The sequence below is a fragment of the Mus caroli genome, chromosome 10 (genome assembly GCF_900094665.2).
Source record: "Mus caroli chromosome 10, CAROLI_EIJ_v1.1, whole genome shotgun sequence".
NCBI lineage: Eukaryota > Metazoa > Chordata > Mammalia > Rodentia > Muridae > Mus > Mus caroli.
Window position 1 is genome coordinate 17,409,139 of NC_034579.1, and position 19,875 is coordinate 17,429,013.

Here is a 19,875-nt window from a genome sequence, read left to right on the forward strand (position 1 = left end):
TTGCACTTCATCTTTAAACAGTGGGCACTTATGGTGCACTGCCGATAAAATCATCTCACACACACACAGTTGATATGAAAGGACAATCTGAAGACATTGTGCATATGTAACTTGATGTTAGTTTAATGCAGTGTCCATTTTTCAGAATGGACTATGAGTTGCCTTCAAGAATCAGGAAAGTTCTGAAGAGCAGCGGGTCTCCTCCTCCCAGTGCCGGATATGCAAATGAGGACACTGGGCCTGGGGATGAGATGAGGGTGTCTAAAGTCCTGAGGGCAGTCACAGAGGGCTGCTGTACACAGAGAGCACTTTCCTAATATGGCTGGAAAAAGGGAACTTTTGATGTTGGAGAACTTTATAGGTGGGAAATTTTTGCCCTGTAACTCATATATAGATTCTTACGATCCGTCAACAGGGGAAGTTTATTGCAAAGTTCCAAACAGTGGGAAAGAAGAGGTAAGTCTGTTCACTTGGAAAACTAAAACATATTTACTGTGTTGACAAATTTAGACAACTATTTTCTAAAACTAAAGGGGTGAGGATGAAGGAAAATGTAGCATTTTATAAGGTAATTTATCATATGACTGGACAGGTCTGAGCCGGAATGGCTCTGAGTTTACTATGTTCAAGAGAAAGTTGTTGAAGCCGGGCGTGGTGGCGCATGCCTTTAATCCCAGCACTCGGGAGGCAGAGGCAGGCGGATTTCTGAGTTTGAGGCCAGCCTGGTCTACAAAGTGNCTACAAAGTGAGTTCCAGGACAGCCAGGGCTATACAGAGAAACCCTGTCTCGAAAAACCAAAAAAAAAAAAAAAAAAAAAAAAAGAGAAAGTTGTTAGCTGTGGGAACAGTGGTTTTAATGTTTGTAATTCTCAGACAGACTGTAATAGTTATAGAGAACTCTTACAATATGAAATGCATCCTTCTCTCTACAAAGTGCCCACTGACTCTATGGGTTTATAAAAATAAGTCTTGAAAACTTAAATTGGGAACAAAACAAAAGCCCAGTACTTTATTTTAGACCATCATCTGATAGGTCCTCATATCTCTGAGAATACCCAGTCTAATAAAGCCAGTTATTTGAGTAATGAAGCTGAAAATTAAACTCTCATGTCATCTCATTAAACTTAACAACTTAGAAAATGAGGGTTCCTGTTCATTTCTCTTTCCTTTTTCTTTCTTTTCTAGTTATGAAGAATTAAGTCACATGGGGAATTTTGTAAAATGCTTGAGATATATTTGTTGTTGTGAATTATTGCACTGAGAATAAAAAATGTTTGGTGTGCTGAGTGACTGATGTGTGTGTGGTTACCAAATGCAAACTGCCCATTGTTTATTCTTTTCAAGGCACAAACAACTCGATTATAATATAATTCCAATCTTCCTATATAGATATATCTTATATGCCAAGTTTTTTCTTCAAAAATTCAACTGTTTTTCTTCACTGGTAAATTTTAAATCTGTCTTCTAGAGGAGAAAAACAACTTTAGACTCTGTACTAAAGTTTCAGAGTATTGGGTAACTTGTTAGTTACATTGTAACCAGCAATTTTGCTTGCTTCCAATGACCTAAACTGCATGAGACCAAGGCTTCTCTTCTCCATCTCCTGGTGTTTCCAAAGTGAGGAGATGCAGGTGGAGTGTGGTACCAGCTGGCACTTCTTCAGGAAATAGAATAAAACATATTTGCTTTTGCTTTTCCAGTAATATGTATGTTTTATTTTCTCAGCAATCCAGTTTGCAAATATTTTGGGTTCCACAAAAGCTGTGTCTTTGTTGATTTTACAAGATATGTGCCAAATTTTGGGCCTGTGTGAGTGTATGCGTGTGTGTGTGTGTGTGTGTGTGTGTGTGTGTGTGTGTGTGTGTATGCGCACACGTGAGCGCGTGCACTTGCATGCAGTGCAAACTGAAATAGTACAACCTGTGGACTTAATCTGAACCATACAGGAGGGCAAAAAAGCACACAGATGCATTCTGAGTGCATCACGTTTTGGCCACAAGAGGGCATCTGCTATTTACCCTGAGAGCCCCACACTCCCTTTCCAACAGAAGCCTCTATCATGGGTAGGGCGAGGAAACTTATGCTATAACCGTGGTTCTTAACCTGTGGGTCAAGACTCTGATGGAGGTCAGAAGATCTTTTCACAGGGGTTCAGCACTTGGGGTGTAGACTTAGGAGAATTTATTTATAATTCCTTCAATAATTGATGAGTTAGTCACTTTGAGTGCCAGGGACAGCCGTAGGACGTGATCACACAGTGAAGACTTGACTTTATAAACTGTCAGCTCTTAATTAAGAGCTTTGGAAGTTTGACACATCTAGACAACTTTCCTATCCCACACTAGATAAAAAAACAAACAAACAAAAAAAAACCAAAAAAAAAAACAAAAAAAACCCAATATGTTCTTTGGGAAATGGTTGAGAATTCTCCTCTTTTAAAATTAAAATTACTCTTTCCAAAGTACTTGAAGGCTGCATTTTAGATGCCTTGGTAAAGATTGTGCGTGCTCCTCTTCCTGACCCCCAGCTCCTGTCTGTGGATTTGACTCTGAGTTGCAAGTTGAGCATCTGACCTACCTTAGAACTACCTGCTGCTGTGGTGGCAGTGTATGCCCATGCGGGTGTGTGTGTGCGTGTGTGTGTGTGTGTGTGTGTGTGTGTGTGTAGTGGCTGCCTCTCAATCAGTCCCTTTGAGATGTAGCCTTAGCCCCTCCTAGATCCCCATCCAGCCCAACTGGCTCAGGCCGCTGGGCTATAGTTGCTTTATCTGTAAAAGGAAAAGCTGCTCTGGTGAAGGCAGCGAGCTGCACTTCTGTCAGCTCTGCAGCTCTCTCGGTGGTGGAGCTGTAGCTTGCTCCTTTTAGTGCAAAGAAGGATGCAGCAAGCATGTGTCTGCCACAGCTGGCTGGCTACCCTTCACCCAGCAAAGGAGAGCTGGTCACTTGCAGCCTGAGGCTGTAACTATCACTGCTACAAACACCTTTTATTTTAATGGCATGAAAATAAAATGTTCATTTCTCTGGGATAAATTTTGGGGAGGGTGTTACTGACTTGCAGGGGGTGGGTGGGGGGAGAGAGCGTGTGTGTGTGTGTGTGTGTGTGTGTGGCTGACTAAGAGGTTTGGCACTGTCATGTTCTGCCAGAGTGCCCTGCCTTTCTCATTCCCACCAGTAATGGATGAGAGGTCTCCTTTCTTAGCATCCTTCCCAGCATTTGAGATTGCCAGTTTTTTGTTTTGTCCCCCACTTCTTTTTGTGGTTCTGGGAAAACAAACAGAAGGCATTGGGCATGCTAGGAAAATACCACTGAACCACACTCGCAGCCCAGAACACAGTGGCTACTAAGACTGGACATCGTCTCCTGTTCGTATTTACCATGCTTATACATCATTTTGTGAAATAACTTTTGTCTGTTCCCCAATGAAATTGCTGGTGCCTCTGCTATTGTGCACTGAATGCGGCAACTCAGAATCACATGTCAGCTCTCTGATGTACAGGTATTTTTCCCTAGGTCTACAGGATACCCTTTGAAACAGTCATTCTGCCTATGCACAGTCAGTGTAGCCAGGTGAACAGTTGTTCTGATACCCCTAAGCTCCTCCATTCCATCCCTGGTACCCAGGCTGGCTTGCTCACAGGAGCTGGGGTCATTCTCTGGCTTGTCGTTGTACTGCTAGAAGTTCATGCTAGAGTTTGGTCCAGTCTCTCGGTACAGTGGCGTGTGAGCCAGACTGCTACTGGCTCTGAGACTAAATTCCTAAGAGAATCAGTGGAAAGGAAGAAAGGCTTTGCATATGCTTTCACCTGGTCAGCTGCCATTCACTTAGAGCCCATGGTGGCTGTGACTCAGAACTCAGATGGCTGGATTTGCCTGAGGACAGTGGGAGGCAGACAACAAACACCCTTCCTTTGTTTTTAATCCTATTTGTTGGTTCCATGAGCACTGCCGTGTCGTCTGTTTTGTATGTAGTTTAGCACTAGGACATGCTGAATCCTTGAAATTGAGCAGAATGGTCATCATGTTTGAAGCAAGTCATGGACTTTGAATGCTGCCAGTCCCTCAGAAACCACAGTGCTAACGTGACCATCTCTGTTTTGCTTCTCAAAGATTGAAGCTGCCGTGGAGGCTGCCAGAGAGGCCTTCCCTGCCTGGTCATCCCGGAGTCCCCAGGAACGTTCTCTCATCCTGAACAGGCTGGCTGATGTACTGGAGCAGTCTCTGGAGGAGTTAGCTCAGGCAGAATCTAAAGACCAAGGTGACAGGCATCTCTGGCAGGATCTGTCTGCCCTCCAAGATCTTTTACCAACAGGGGTTGGGTTTGAGCACAGGTGTGTCTTACCAGATGCTTATGAAAGCTGATGTACACTGCATAGATATTGGCTCCCAGAGCCCCCATTCCAGGTTGGCAAATAGTCTTCTGCCTTTTAGTCAAATGGATCGCACTTGAGGCAAGTTGGTCATGTCATCCTGTCTGAGGTGTCCAGGCAGCTTACATCCTTGCTTCTCAAGGCAATAGCAGAGATGGAGGCGAAAGCATGAGAGATGCAGAAGGCCAAGCCTTGTGGCTGACATGCTCTGCCCCACTGCAACAAGTCAGGGGCTGATCCCAAAGTGACAAGGTGGGAGAATACACTCTGCCTATTTGGTGGAAGGAGCTACAAAAGTCTACAGCAAAGTATGGACTGGGGAGACAGGAGGACCTAGAGATGGCCATGCAATCCGCTGCTCTAGTCAGAGGCTCCCGAGTACAGACAGTGTGAAGAGCAGCTTGGCTTCTGTGGTGTTTCAGCATTTCAGCCCACATTTTCTCTCCCTCCCAAAGGACAGAGGGATAGCGTGGGCACCCATTAATTTCATAATGTCTTTAGGAAAAACCATGCAGTATTGAAATATGCCTGCCATTAACCAATCTAAAGTTAGGAATCGGGTGACAGTCCCTTAGAGCAGATTTCTTCAAAGTCCGTGTGGTGATGCTTGCCTGACATCGCATTGCTCAGGTTGCTGAGGCAGGAGGATTGTGAATCCTGGTAGCCAGGCTATACAGTGATAGCCTGACTCCCCTTCCCACTCTCCCCACACCTGACCCACACAAAGGAAGGAGGAAAAAGGAAAAGGAAAGGAAAGGAAAGGAAAGGACACTTTTTCTTTTGTTCTTGTTCTTGTGTGGGTGGTTGTACTTCATCACTGAGGGTCACCTGGGAGAAGTTCGAGAAAGGTCCCTCCTACTCCATGCGGAAACCAGCGTCCTGTGCTGTTTCTCAACCGGGCCTTTTGATGGCTTCTGTGTGTTTGGAGGATGTTTAAGGACACACACAGTCATTTTCCAACCCCGTCGTTTCAAAGCTGCTAACGCCCGTGTGCGTGGAACGGCGGCATCTGGTACATTCATGATGAAAGCTTGAGGTGTTCACAGAGACGATCTCGCTCTATTTTAAACCCACCTCCACCTCAACCTCACGCCCAAATATTTCATCGCTTGATCCATGCAAGTGCGGTGAAGAAGTGCCTCGGGCGGGCTGGAAATGAGCGGAGGGTCAGATGACTCCACGTGAAACACACAGGCAACATTTTATGTTGTTCATTTTCCACAGGGAAAACCCTCACGCTGGCAAGGACCATGGACATTCCTCGGTCTGTTCTGAACTTCCGGTTCTTCGCTTCCTCCATCCTGCACCATGTATCGGAGTGCACACAGATGAGCCACATGGGCTGTATGCATTACACCGTTCGCACCCCGGTGGGAATTGGTAGGTGGCATCCCAGGAGAACCTGTATCAGAAAGTTTGGAAAATTCTAGGGGCCAGACTAAGGAAACACAAGGGGTCGGTTTTTCTACTTTTGCTGAAAATTCATTGGCTTTAAAAATGATTTCTAGTTCTAGTTCTAGTTTCTCAATGTGTCAAAGTCTCCCTTTTGCAGAAACTTCATCCTGGGAGATCAAAGCAGGAGGGCATGTCGGGAGTGCTTTCTTGCTTGTAAATAGAATAAGAAAACATCAAATCCAGACAGTGCCACTGTTTAGGCGTCAGGGTTGCATTCTCCGCACACTTCAGAACTCTGAAAACTGGGACGTTCGTTCTCTTTCATCTTTATATGATTCACTAAGATAAAAAAATTGAGTAAATTAGTAAGCTGGCTGTGCTGCGTCATTCCCAGCAATAGGGTAGGAGAGGCAGGAAGATCAGAAGTACAGGGTTATCTATCCTTGGCTGTATAGTGAGTCTGGAGTCAGCCTGGATGACACAAGACCCTGTCTTTAAAAAAAAAAAAAGAACCCAATAAATAAGTATGTGGCCCTTCAAGTAAGGTCAGTTGTCTAGTAAATAAGCATTAACCAAGTTATTATTTTATTTGCCTCATCCTTTAAGTGTCTGAAATGACTAAGTATAATCAGTAGATGTCGCTGGTGTCCTTTAAGCGCCCGAAATGGCTAAATCTAATCAGTAGATATTGCTGCTGTCTTTTAAGTGTCTGAAATAACTATAATCAGCAGATGTCGCTATTTCCCCTGAGAAGAAACACCACCTTTCTTCTCGAATATTCGGATTACAAAAAGAGAGCAAATGAAACATTTCACTCTCTTGATTCTCTGAACCCGCTAGAAATTATTTCCCAAGGCATCATGGGAAGTTTTAATTTACTAAGAAGCGTCTGAACATGTTTTGTTGTGAATATATTTTGTTACTCTGACAGACCAGATTTTTCTATGGGAAATCTAGTACAATAAAATATACTTACTTCCATGGGGCAAAAATATAAAATAGAATAAATCTATTTTTCAATTCATAAGGGAGACCTCATATTTGTGTAGGCTAAGGATAGAAACTGGAAAGTTTGAGAATATTTCATAGAGGGGGCTGAGAGATAGCTCAGTGATTAAGAGTACTGGCTGCTCTTCTAGAGGGTCCTGAATTCAATACCCAGTAACCACATGGCAGCTCACAACCATCTGTAATGGGATCCAATGCCCCTTCTGGCACACAAGTGTACATGCAGATACAGCACTCATATACATAAAATAAATAAATAAATAAACAAACAAACAAATCTTTAAAAAATACTTCAGTGAGATACATTCCATCATTTCCAACTTGTGGTTCAAGATAGCTGTGTATAGGCATAATATACAAAATTGTAAGTTATTTATAACATCATGAGATCCTTTGGGTCATTTGGAGGAGGGGGTTCGAGACAGGGTTTCTTTGTATAGCCCCAGCTGTCCTGTAGACCAGGCTGGCCTCAAACTCAGAAATCTACCTGCCTCTGCCTCCCAAATCCTGGGATTAAAGGCATGCACCACCACTGCCCGGCCCCTTTGGGTCATTTTAAAGTAAACTGATTGCATGGTTCTTGAGTATGAACTTGGTAGATCATAATTTTGTGTCACAAAGTCCAAAGATTGCTATATTGGATTTTATTTTAGACCTCCTCCATTGCCAGGGAGGATTTCCTAGTCTGTATGTCAGAGTCCATCAACGTAGCCATTGGCCAGTCCCTAGTGAAATAGTCACAATTATTTTGTGCCTGTTGAATGCACAATTCAGCAATGTCTGAGCTTTAATGTCTTAGTGTCAGGAGGCAGAGACAGAGGTGGGTGAGCCCAGCAGGAAACAGCAGCTAAACAGCTTAATTCTGCCCTGTGAGAAGGCTTTCTTTAAAAAGGAAAGATCAGGCTACGGGTTTAAATATGCATTCTATTCCGAACACATTGGCAAGCTACTGGCAGCCTTGAGCCCTGCAGTTCATATTGTCTTGGCTCCTAATTATAACTGTAGTTTATGAAGAGGATAGAAAATATATCGACTTTGCTGTTGTATGGGGTGGATTGCTTGCAAGGTGTTTTAGAATAACTTGCCAGGTTGGCTTAAAGTGAAGTTTGGGTTTTCTGAGCAGCACAGAATTGTGTGAGGAATGCCACCCAGCTGTCTGTCTCTGAGGCAGATGGTGAGAGCTGTGCTTTTCTTCTTACCCTGTAGCTGGTTTGATCAGCCCTTGGAATTTACCACTCTACCTGCTGACCTGGAAGATAGCTCCGGCCATCGCTGCTGGGAATACCGTGATAGCCAAGCCCAGTGAGCTGACTTCTGTGACTGCCTGGATGTTTTGTAAACTCTTGGATAAAGCAGGTAACAGGGTGTGGGGACAGGGAGAAGACTCAGAGCTAGGGCAGAACTGTTAGAGGCAATCTTCACCCAAAGCTAAATTGACTCCAGTGCTGTCTTGCCATTTTGTAAGCCTGATGCTTCCTAGGTATGCCTTCATCCACAGCAGGGTTCTCTTCTATCAACCCCATAGGGGTGTCACCATAGAACAGCATCACCCCATAGGCTGAGAGCATTGTAGTAAATATTGCAGGCTTAGAGTTCAAGATAGTATCATCAAGTCACTTTAAATTTAGGTTTGAGCTACCAGTCAGCCTTGGAAGTTGGGTGTTCCTAGAGTTAGTGTAGTGGAACCATGCTTAATAGATTCAGACATTTTCAAGGGGTTTAGATATCCATCCCCAGTTTCTTCCTATTTTGGAACCACACAGAAGTGGATGGGACAGAACTTCTTATCAGTACCCACCATTTGCTCCCCATCCTCTCTCAGCTAACCGTCTAATGTCCACACCTAGGTGGGCTTCCTGGTTTCATGTGGGATATAACTCTCCATTGAGAAGCCTGATGTTGCCCTGGTATTTAAACCCCAACAAGTGATGTTTCTGTCAACATCTTCAGCTTATGAACCCATACAGCTAGGATGGAAAAGATGACTGGGTAGTGGGGAAGGATTTATCAGCCTTCTGTCTGTGTCAGCGTGTGGTGTGCCTACTGACTTTTGACACAGGGGAGGCACTGCTGGGTGCTTCTGCCTCCACAGAATGGAATGTGCAGCAAGGATAAATCTCTCTCTCTCTCTCTCTCTCTCTCTCTCTCTCTCTCTCTCTCTGTGTGTGTGTGTGTGTGTGTGTCTCCCTCCCTCCCTCATCATAAGGATTTTCCACTTTCTGTGGTTTGCTTACTATTGCTTTCATTTCCTAGCCGTCACTCCAAGGCAGCCTCCTCTTCTCCCTGGGCTGGCATCACCCAGTCTTCCCCCACTGCTGCTCAAACTGCCCTTGGTTATGCATTGGGATTGGATTGATGTGTGAGTCATACATACGAAATTCTACTTTTCTATAATGCAGGAGAAACCTTGAAGGGCATGAGTGTGAAGGGTAAATCAAAGTGGCAGTATATCCTGGGTGTTTACTCGTGTAGCCTTGAGCATTTCTACAAACGTGATCAATCGTCCTGCAGAACAAAGACATGAAGAAGCAGGCAGCAAATATCTCTCTGGGAATTCCAAATCTCCTTGTTTTCTTAAGGCACCACATCTTATTCCTGGAGAGATTTTACAGTCCTTCCCATGAGTTTTTAACCTGCTCCATTAAGTTTAAAATTCTTTCGCCTTTTCATCAAGCCTTAGTTCTTAAAAGGCTTCATTCTGGTGGGTTCATGTATTCCTGTATTATCTGCTAGCCACTTAACCTAGTTTTATTTGTAATTTCTGTGTGCCAACTAAACTGTTCTTCTCTTGTAACCAGAATCTCTTACAAGCTTAGAGGGCAGATACCTGTACAAACATTTTGTTTCTGCTGCCTCTTAGCACGCTGTCATCAGAACTCAAGGAGTCAGGATGATAACGCATGTGGGAATCAGGTGCTCTGTGGAATGAGCTCGCTGCCTTGGGCTGACACATACACAGTGTTCCCGTGTTTTCTCTCAGCTTCTGTTAGAACATCACAGTAAGCATTAGACACAACTCAGTTCATTTTACCATTCAGAATTTATTAACATTACTCGACCCCCCTTATACCTTTACTCTACTGACTACCCAATGATATGGCCCGCTGCTGGAGCTCAGGGCCTCAAGGGATGGTGGGAAGCATGGCCTTGCTTTTACCCTGCCAGTGGCTGTCCTTCTAGAATCTTCTTTGTTCTGAGGACCGAGTTCTTCTACATGGTACATGGAGCTCTTCTGTCTATGAATATGAACGAATATTAATCTAAACTAGACTCAATAAACTCATACAGTGAATATAGAGGCTGAGGGCTTAGGTGTGACACTGACAGATTCATCACAACATTGACGTCCCACCTGTCTCCTTTAAGGAGCTGCTTGGTGGTGACGGCATGGGGCGAGGGGGTCTTCACCATCCCCTCAAAGTGACCAGGCTTATGGTGCGGCTCAGTAGAAGTGAGTTCTGGATAATACTGGGTTGTTAATGTGAAAGCATCATTTATACTTTAAGGTCCCATCCTTGAAGATTTGGTTTGATTTGAAGAGAGATGCCTAACTGGGGGAAGGAGAGGAGACAGGAGCTGCGGACTGTTCCAAAAGCTTCTCACACAGGATTTCTGCACCTGCTCTAGTCGCCTGAGGAAACAGAGGGACCTCCTAGATGCAAATACAATGAGACCATGTCAGGCTTCTCCATTTCTAAACTTGTTTCTGTGCGGATGCTGACTGCTAAGCACAGGTCGGTGCACTCAGCCGCTAACATTCGTTAACCTGCTCTGACCAGACTGCTGATTATCATTTAGCTTTACTTCGCCACATTTCTCACCAGAAAAGCAAGCTAATAATCAATAGTGAGTACCTTACAGGGTTGTGAGGCCAGAAACCCATCTGTAATCTCCCCTTATAAGGGAGGGATGTGTTTCCAGATTGTGAGTAGACACCTGAAACGGTGGATGGCTTTGGTCTCTCTGTGTGCCTTTTTTTATATATGCATATATACCCATGGTAAAGTTTAATTTATAAATTGGGCATTATGAAAAATTAATAATAGAATAGAAAAGGCCTAACAATGTACTATAATAAAACATGATGTGCAAGTGGTCATTTTCTCCAAATGAAAAGACAAATATTTCAAATGATAAGTGACTTTGGGTAATGGAAACCATAGAAAACAGAGGATGACCACACATTACCTGTAGCAATAGCTATGCTCACAAAGCAGCCAGCGTGTGTCAGCATTTACTGATGGCTCACGGCATACAACGGGGAAGAAGATTCAGATAGTTCTTCTGCACTTGGTGCCCAATGTAGAGAAGTAGATTCATGGTTGGGGAGATATCTTAGTAAGTTACGTGCTTATCTCATAGCGAGAGGATCTGAATTCAGTCTGTACAGCCCAGGGAACAGAGTCAGGTGTGGAGGTACACACACAGGAGAAATCCGGGTGCCAGGAACAGGGGATCCCTGTGTGTGTGCATGCATGCATGTGTGCATGTGTGCATGCCTGTTGATCTCAGATACTTAGAGGCAGCCAGTGTAGCTCACTGCAGGAGCTCAGGCTAATGAGAGGCTCTGTCTCCAAAAGGATGGCTTCTGAGGAATGCACTGAGCCTCTCGATACATGTGCATTCACATGAATACACACTCAGACACATTGGCACACACATGTGTATCCACATGCATTCACATGAATACACACTCAGACATATGTGCACACACATAGGTATCCACATGCATTCGCATAAATACACACTCAGACACATGTACACACACATGCACAGTCACATGAATACATAGACACATGCAAACAACACATATGCACATACCCTAAAGAATTTAATCCTGCAAACATGTAAATTTGGGTCTAAAGGGTCTTGCAGTAGAATAGATTGAGGCACTGGTTTTTGTATGATCTTGGTATTTGTCACTTGATCTTGGTTGCAGCAATGCTGTATATAACCAAGGGCACAGGATCTTGAGTCAAAATCACCCCCTCTGGGAAGCCTACTCTTGCTTCTCTCAGCCAGGAGAGTTGATCTCTTCACATTTCTGCAGATTCAAATATCTACTTACTTAACAAAGTCACCTTGGTCTACAACTTCTAGGTATCCAGTTGGAGCCAGTCCCCGCTCCACATGAGGTTTGGTCTGCCCAATGGTACTTCTACATTAGCCCCAAGGGCTTAGTCAGTGTCAGAGTTTCTTAGAATGTCCCCACTCTGCATCTTTCCAGGCCAAAGCACCCAGAAAACCCCAGCAGGTGGATTCTATAAGCAGAGGTGACTTTGTAGATTGGCTTTGTTATTAACTTGAGCTTGTCGTAAAACCTCCAGGTGCAGTCACACCAGCCCACCCCACCCCCACGTACCAGCTTTTGGACTCCCAGAGGAGAGTCTGCACGCCACTTCCAGTATCCTGGTAACCCTGGGAGAATTCCTACCACTGGTTTCATTTCCCATCCAGGTGTCCCACCAGGTGTGATCAATATTGTGTTTGGAACAGGGCCGAGGGTTGGTGAAGCCCTTGTGTCTCACCCCGAGGTGCCCTTGATCTCGTTCACCGGGAGCCAGCCCACAGCTGAGCGGATTACCCAGCTCAGTGCCCCCCACTGCAAGAAGCTCTCCCTGGAGCTGGGAGGCAAGAATCCTGCTATCATCTTTGAGGATGCCAACCTGGAGGAGTGTATCCCGGCAACCGTTAGGTCCAGCTTTGCTAACCAGGTATGAGTCCGGCTTATTAAGGCCCTGTCCGGTTGGATCTATTTTATCACAGTGCAAAGCCCAGGGGGGTTGACAGTGGTCTGTTATTTTTCTAAAAGTGGAATCAATGACAGAGCTACTCTGGCTGCGGGGAGCGCCTGGTATGGTCATGGAGCCTTTCTGTCAAGTTCCTCATCTTAAGTTACACAAGTTTTATCCAGTGCCAGCATGGTGGAACCATCGACTTCGTTACTCCCGGCTGCTGCATTTATTTATTCACGCAGCTGCCTGGCTCTTCCCTGCAGTCATGCATCCGACTGGCAGTAAATTTTCTTCTCTCCCAGAACTATTCCTGATGCCTGCACAAGTTCCCATTCCCTGTAACATTCTGAGCTTGGAATGACAGAGAACTTCAGGACATCTTTGCATCTCCTATTATTATCACATCAGAGGTGTTTCTGTGGGCTCTGTTTATTCAGGTTCTTCAAAGGCACAGCCTCTTCGAGGATTAAGAATACTAGACCAGATTAACTGAACAGCAGCTTCCCACAGATGGGAACAAGGTCTCTATTTCTTTACCGTTATAATCAATTGAACAATGCCACGTTCCAAAGGGATTCTGTGAACGTTTAGTAAGAAACGTGGCTTTTAATTAATATTTTCATGAAAATTGAAATGATGGTTATTTCCTTTACCATAATTTCCAAAGAAGAGGGCTAGAAATGTATTGTTTGGGTATTGATAGACAAGTCCGTGTTATAACACAAATGATTTCATCATCAAACTGAGCAGATATCAGTAAACCACTAAACTACCTGTACCCGGGCTTCAGGACAGCGAGAGGGACAAACTCTGAGAGCTGAAGTGAACGAAACTCAGTTGACACATTGTGTAAGGTAGCCATATGCTAAGCAAGGAGATGCTCATCTACCAGGATTCTTTTAGGATTTGGGTTGGCCCATCAAACCTTTCTTTGGGGGATGATGTTTTAAGGTATAAATGAAATAAAAGGGATGTTCAAGCCAAGATGGATTTTAAGCAAACTATCGATCTTGCTTTGTTTGCTTAGCTGATTGATGAGTTCCAGACAGAACATATTCCTCTTAATTGAAGATGATTGGTTTCGAGCGAGGTAGGGGTGAACTCCCAGGGTGGCCTTGAGCATCTATTAATTCAAAACTCCATTTTCTAATCATGGACTGAGAATACTCACACACCACAAAGCTTTCATGGAGAAAATATCCAAATCAGGGCCTGCAATGGCATGGAGATTCGGTGCATGAGGCTTTCTTGGGAGTCATCGTTTCTGAGCTCAGTGTGACCTACATTTTCCTAGCACTAAATGATGAAATTTGTTAGAACTATTCTCTCCACCACGTCCTTCTTTTGCATAAGGAACTTATGCAAATGAATCCAACAGGTGTTTGCCCATCTTCCAAGTCACACAGGCAGATGGTTCTCATAGTTGTCCTGTTGGAGAAAGAATTCATTATCTCAGAACATTAACCGCTTGTTTTGGACACTAAGCCTTTGTATAAATACCAAGATAATTAGAATCATTCTGTTGCCTAGAATTACTGTGAACATTAAATATAGACGCGATGAAATGTTATCAATATCTGTGCATCCATACACATTCACAGTTTGCTTTGAAATGTTTAGATGTGGCTCATAAACTACTTAATGTTATATTTAAATGGCAGTTAGGATTATTTTTCTCTCCAAAACCTAGCAGGACCTTTCCCCTGGTCATTCAGCATCTCTGTTTATATGCCTAGTGGGCATCAGGATTGAACATACACAGCATGAAGTCTTGATCCGCCCTCTCTCTCCACCCACTGGAAAAGTGTCTCTTCTAGTATTCCATCCAAAGTGGAACAGGGCCTAAAGCTTGGGTCAACCCTGCTATGTCTTTCTCTTTTCCCTCATGTTAACCACAAGTCCCTTCAAATAGGCACTCTGTAAATATCCCCCATGAATTTTTTCATTGAAATTCTTAATTTTATCATTTGCCTAATGTTCTTCTATTGTTTTGATAACTCTGTGAAGTCATATGGTGTAGTGAATGTTTATTTATTTTTTGTCTGTCTTCCTTTGAGATTATGTGTTCTGTGTGGTAGGGACTAGTCCTGTTGACAGCTGGATCTCATTGCCTGGACCAGTGCCTGGTACACGGCAGGTGATCAAAACTATGCAGGCATCTATCTGTGAAGAATGTCCCCAACATCATCATTTTCTTCCCTTCCCTTTTGACAGGGGGAGATCTGCCTTTGTACCAGCAGAATCTTTGTCCAGAGAAGCATCTACAGTGAATTTCTGAAGAGGTTTGTGGAAGCTACCAGAAAGTGGAAAGTTGGTATTCCTTCTGATCCATCAGCCAACATGGGTGCTTTGATAAGCAAAGCACATTTGGAGAAAGTAAGTGAATCTCTGCCATCTACATTCCAGAAAGCTCTTAAGTAAAGAGAAACGGAGAGGCTTTGTGTGGTGGCTCACACCTTTGACCCCAGCATTCAGGAGGCAGAGGCAGGTGGAGCTCTGTGAGTTCAAGGCTAGCCTGGTCTACATAGTGAGTTTTAGAACAGCCAGAGCTACATAGTGAGACCCTGTCTCAAACAAAACAAAACAAAACAAAAAACAAAACAAAAAAACAAAAAACAAAAAAAAACCAAAAAAACCCAACCAACCAAACAAACAAACAAACAAAAAACCAAGAGAGAAATGTAGAGAGAGACAGAAAGAAAGAGGGAGAGAAGCAGAAATGGAGTGGGGGTGGAACTCAGGTCTTGGAAAAGTCACTCAGAGGGATTAGGTCTGAATTTGGATTCTAGGACCCACATTGAGAAGCTCCAAATGCTTGTAACTCTAGCTCCCAGGGATCAACACCCACTTCTGACATCCATGGGCACACACACACACACACACACACACACACACACACATACGTACACATGCACAAATAAATAGAATAAATCAAATCTTAAAGAGAAGCTCGGGATAAGCAGAATACTATGTATCAGACCTTGAGATATTACTATTTTTGAGAAATTATCGGGTATGGGACACTTTCTCGTGTGCTTGTTCCTATTCTCCCCATCCGTAAGCAAATGGTTCCTTCTGAAAGAGAGCTTTCCAGCCTAGCCTAACTACACTGCCCGGAGCTCCCCCAAGTCTCCAGTGCCTACTTTTTCTCACGTTTCTTGTTTTACATTGTTTGAATGTGTGAGAGTTTTGCCTGCAGGTGGGCCTGTGCACTGTGGATATGCATGTAGCCCAAGGAGGTCAGAAGAAGGCACTGGATAGTAGACATGGTAGTGAGCCATTACGTGGGTGCTGGGAACTGAGTCCAGGTCCTTGTCCAGATCCTTGGCCAGGATCACATGCTCCTGACCACCGAGCCGTCTCTCTAGCTCGCTCCATGATTCTCAACACTGCCTAATGCACAGTGTGCACTTCTTCTCTTACTCACCATCTCCCCCTAAGCAGAGAGTAGTCAGGTTTATGTACTGTTGTGTCCCGAGACTTTAGAAAGTCACCAGAAATACAGCAGTTGTCAGTATTCATTGGAAGAATCGTGGTGACACTATATTCTGGGTTTCAGAACTGTGTTCAGAACATTAAACTCAAGGTACCTAGTTTCTTTTAAAAATTCTCTTTGGTGCTTGGCTTAAAGTACTTGGAACTGGGTCTAAACATACAGGTTCTGGACATCTCCCTTGCTGGCATGAATCAGCATAGACTCCAAATGGAAAACAAACTCCATTACCCAGCCTCTGTTCAGAAAAGTACTTGCATCATTGTCTCCGAGTCACTGGGTTAGCTTATGGCATAATTTATTTTACATTATAATCAGCTACACTACATTACCTACATTTGTTTTTAGAGTATAATCAGTAATAAGACTGAAAATTAGAGATTTCTATTTCTTCTTCTTCTTCTTTTCTTCTTCTTCTCCTCCTCCTCCTCCTCTTCCTTCTCCTTCTCCCTCTCTTTCTCCTCCTTCCTTCTCTCCTTCTCCCCTTCCTTTCTCCTTCTCCTCCTCCTCCCTCTTCTTCCTCTTCTTCCTCCTCCTCCTCCTCCTCTTCCTTCTCCTTCTCCCTCTCTTTCTCCTCCTTCCTTCTCTCCTTCTCCCCTTCCTTTCTCCTTCTCCTCCTCCTCCCTCTTCTTCCTCTTCTTCCTCCTCCTCCTCCTCCTCTTTCTTCTTCCTCTTCTTCTTCTTCTTCTTCCCTTATTAAGTCTTTGAGGAATTAACATAGTATATTTTGATCAGATTCACCATGCCCCCAATTCCTCCAAGTTCCATCCCCATTCCATACTCACCCAAATTTGTTTCAGGTTTTACCACATCAAGTCCTGTGTATCGCCTATGTATTCTTGGGTGTATGGCTGTCCACTGGAATGTGGCCAATCTCTCCAAGCAGCTGTCAGCTACCTACAGCTACTCCGCTAAGGGAGGGAACCTCATGCCTACTTCTCTCTCAATGCTGAAATTTTATCTGTCTTGAGCTTGTGCAGGTCTTTTGTGTGCTGTCACAGTTGCTATAAGTTCATATGTGCAGTTGCCTTATGCCACCCAGAAAACACTATTTCTGTGTGGTCATCTACTGGTTCTGCCTGCCTTTCATAGTCTTTCTGCTCTCTTCTTCTGCAAAGATCCCCAAGGAGATGGTGTGATAGAGATGTCCCATTTATGGCTTAGTACTCTTCAGTTTCTTTTCTTCTCTTTTTATTAGATATTTTCTTTATCCACATTTCAAATGTTATCCCCTTTCCTGGTTTCCCTTCTGACAACCCCTATCCCATCCCCCGTCCCCCCGCTCACCATCCCACCCACTCTCCCTTCCCTGTTCTGGTATTCCCCTACACTGGGACATTGAGCCTTCTCAGGACCAAGGGTCTCTCCTCCCATTGATGTCCAACCAAAGAGTACACATGGAAGGACCCACGGCTCCAGCTGCATATGTAGCAGACGACGGCCTTGTTTCACTCACTCTTCAGTTTCTTATTGTCTGCACCTTGACGAGTTGTGGATCTATGTGTTAATTATCATCATCTTAGGGGGTAAAAAGCTTTTCTGATGAGGGTTGAGAAATCTACTAATCTATGGTATAACAATAAATCATTAAGAGTCAGTTTAATATGTCTCCTTAACAAAATAATAGTTGTAGATTGTCCTCTAGGGCCCATGGCCTGTTGAGTCACAGATTCTTGACGCCTGATAATGGTACCAGATAAGGATTCCTTTTTTTTTTTTTTTTTGTGGAGCAGACCTTAAATCCAACCAGAAGACAATTTATTGATCCCATGATATTTATGCTAATACTGGACCAATGCACATATCTGTCTGTGTACACCATTATTGTAGCTTGCAGGGTTCACATCCGGATAATTGTGATAATTATCTTTTTCCTCTTGAAATGTGCATAGTACCTTCCATGACTATGAAAGCTAGTCAGTAGGGATGATGTTTGCACATCAATAACAGCTTCATTCCTCCATGTTCTGTGATTCAAGTATGTTGATGTTTTCAGTAACATCATGTTCTAGAGGGTAAGCAAGAGCAAAGGCAATAGTCTGTAATATGAGAACTCGCTGGCTAATAGCTCTAATAGGTGTAATCCATTCCTGGCACTGGATGTTTTACTTGTTAGCCTGGGGTGTCTAATAAGGGCATTGCCACCCTATTATAGGGCATATTCCAACTTCTTACAATGAAAACACTTCTGTCCCTTGCAAAATGCACACACACACACACACACACACACAGATATACACATGCACAACTCACACACGGGTGCACACACACACGTATACACACAGAGTTTTGCACCTAACTACAGGGTATGCCTGAATGTGAATTAAGCGTTGTTGTTTACTAGTTGCATGGATCCTATTATACTTTTCGAGGCACATTGATAAGGTGAACAACTTGGAGATGAAAAAAAAAAAAACCATAGAGTTACAAGTGACATACATAAAATCACTTACATTAGTGCCTGGTACTGAGGCATGAAATAATCTGCAACCTTTCCCAGAAGGGAGGAATATGCAAACTCTGGTGGAAACTGCTCGGCCTTAAGCTTTGCTGTTGTGGTAAGATAACCCCAAATCCCTTAGCATTGACCTTACTCTGCTGATGTGTGTGAAACACCCAACAGTAAGAGGTTTGTAATTATGGTTTTCACTCCCCCAGGTCAGAAGTTATGTCTTGAAAGCTCAGACTGAGGGTGCCCGGATTCTCTGTGGTGAGGGTGTGGACCAGCTGAGCCTTCCACTCAGGAACCAGGCAGGCTACTTCATGCTTCCCACGGTGATAACAGACATTAAGGATGAGTCCTGCTGCATGACGGAAGAGATTTTTGGTCCAGTGACGTGTGTTGTCCCTTTTGATAGTGAAGAGGAAGTGACTACAAGAGCTAACAGTGTTAGGTACGGGCTGGCAGCCACAGTGTGGTCCAAGGATGTGGGGCGCATCCACAGGGTAGCTAAGAAGCTTCAGTCGGGGCTGGTCTGGACCAACTGCTGGCTCATCAGGGAGCTGAACCTGCCCTTTGGAGGGATGAAGAGCTCTGGAATAGGAAGAGAAGGAGCCAAGGACTCATATGACTTCTTTACTGAAATAAAAACCATTACTATTAAATACTGACCCTACCATCCTACAGCTGCTGTGGTTGATGCCTGCCAGCAGAGAATCGCTCGTCAGTGCAGTCAACAGAGATCCTAGGACATGTTCAGTCATGCCGCTGCTTGCCAGGAGACTGGCTCTCAATGATCACTGATGGCATTTTTACCGGCTTGTGAAGGAAAAAAAAAAAGGCAGTTTTTATGAATTTTTGAAAACCTGCCCAAATCAGGTGTTTTTATTTGCAAATACACAGTAAAAACAAAACAAAGGCCTGGGAGATGGCTCAGTGGGTAGCATGCTTGTTGTATGAGCACAAGACCCTGAGCTCAGATCCCAGCATCAGTGCAAAAGACTGACCTGGTGGTATATAACACAACACAGCACACACACACACACACACACACACACACACACACACACAGCAGCAGCAGCAGCAGCAACAACAACAAGAAGCCTGAAGAAAAACAATGCACCATCAATTTCTCCCTTGACAAAGCTTTGAAGATGAACCTCTCAGCCCCATAGCCACTACCCAACTTCAACTGCTAATTGGCTGAGCCCTTCATATCGGGAAGTGATGGTTGTCTGAAGAGCTTGTGAGCGTCACACACGATAGATCTTACTAAATATGTCTGATACAAGTAAGGGAAAACACGGTAGTTATTATTTTTTAGAGGTTAACTCGGAACACAAAACATAGTCTGGTCCATTTTCACTGTCAAGTCTAGTCAACTCTAATTCTTCAAAGAAGCAATAAATTGTTCACCAGTATGGCATATGCCTTGAG

The 19,875-nt window shown here is 43.9% G+C and overlaps 1 protein-coding gene across 1 annotated transcript; it reads left to right on the forward strand.

Moving 5' to 3' along the window:
- The first annotated feature begins 255 nt into the window (after positions 1–255).
- Positions 256–19,864, forward strand: Aldh8a1 (aldehyde dehydrogenase 8 family member A1). Its single transcript, XM_021174063.2, has 7 exons — positions 256–456; positions 4,108–4,255; positions 5,592–5,747; positions 7,977–8,126; positions 12,228–12,484; positions 14,720–14,881; positions 18,657–19,864. The coding sequence occupies exons 1-7, from the start codon at positions 319–321 to the stop codon at positions 19,107–19,109; spliced, it is 1,464 nt and encodes a 487-aa protein (XP_021029722.1). The 5' UTR covers positions 256–318; the 3' UTR covers positions 19,110–19,864.
- The last annotated feature ends 11 nt before the right edge of the window (positions 19,865–19,875 follow it).

Coding starts and splice junctions, on each gene's coding strand:
- Aldh8a1 (XM_021174063.2), top strand. CDS start 319: ATGGCTGGAAAAAGGGAACTTTTGATGTTGGAGAACTTTATAGGTGGG. Junction 457..4,107: donor CAAACAGTGGGAAAGAAGAG/GTAAGTCTGTTC, acceptor TGCTTCTCAAAG/ATTGAAGCTGCCGTGGAGGC. Junction 8,127..12,227: donor TAAACTCTTGGATAAAGCAG/GTAACAGGGTGT, acceptor TTTCCCATCCAG/GTGTCCCACCAGGTGTGATC.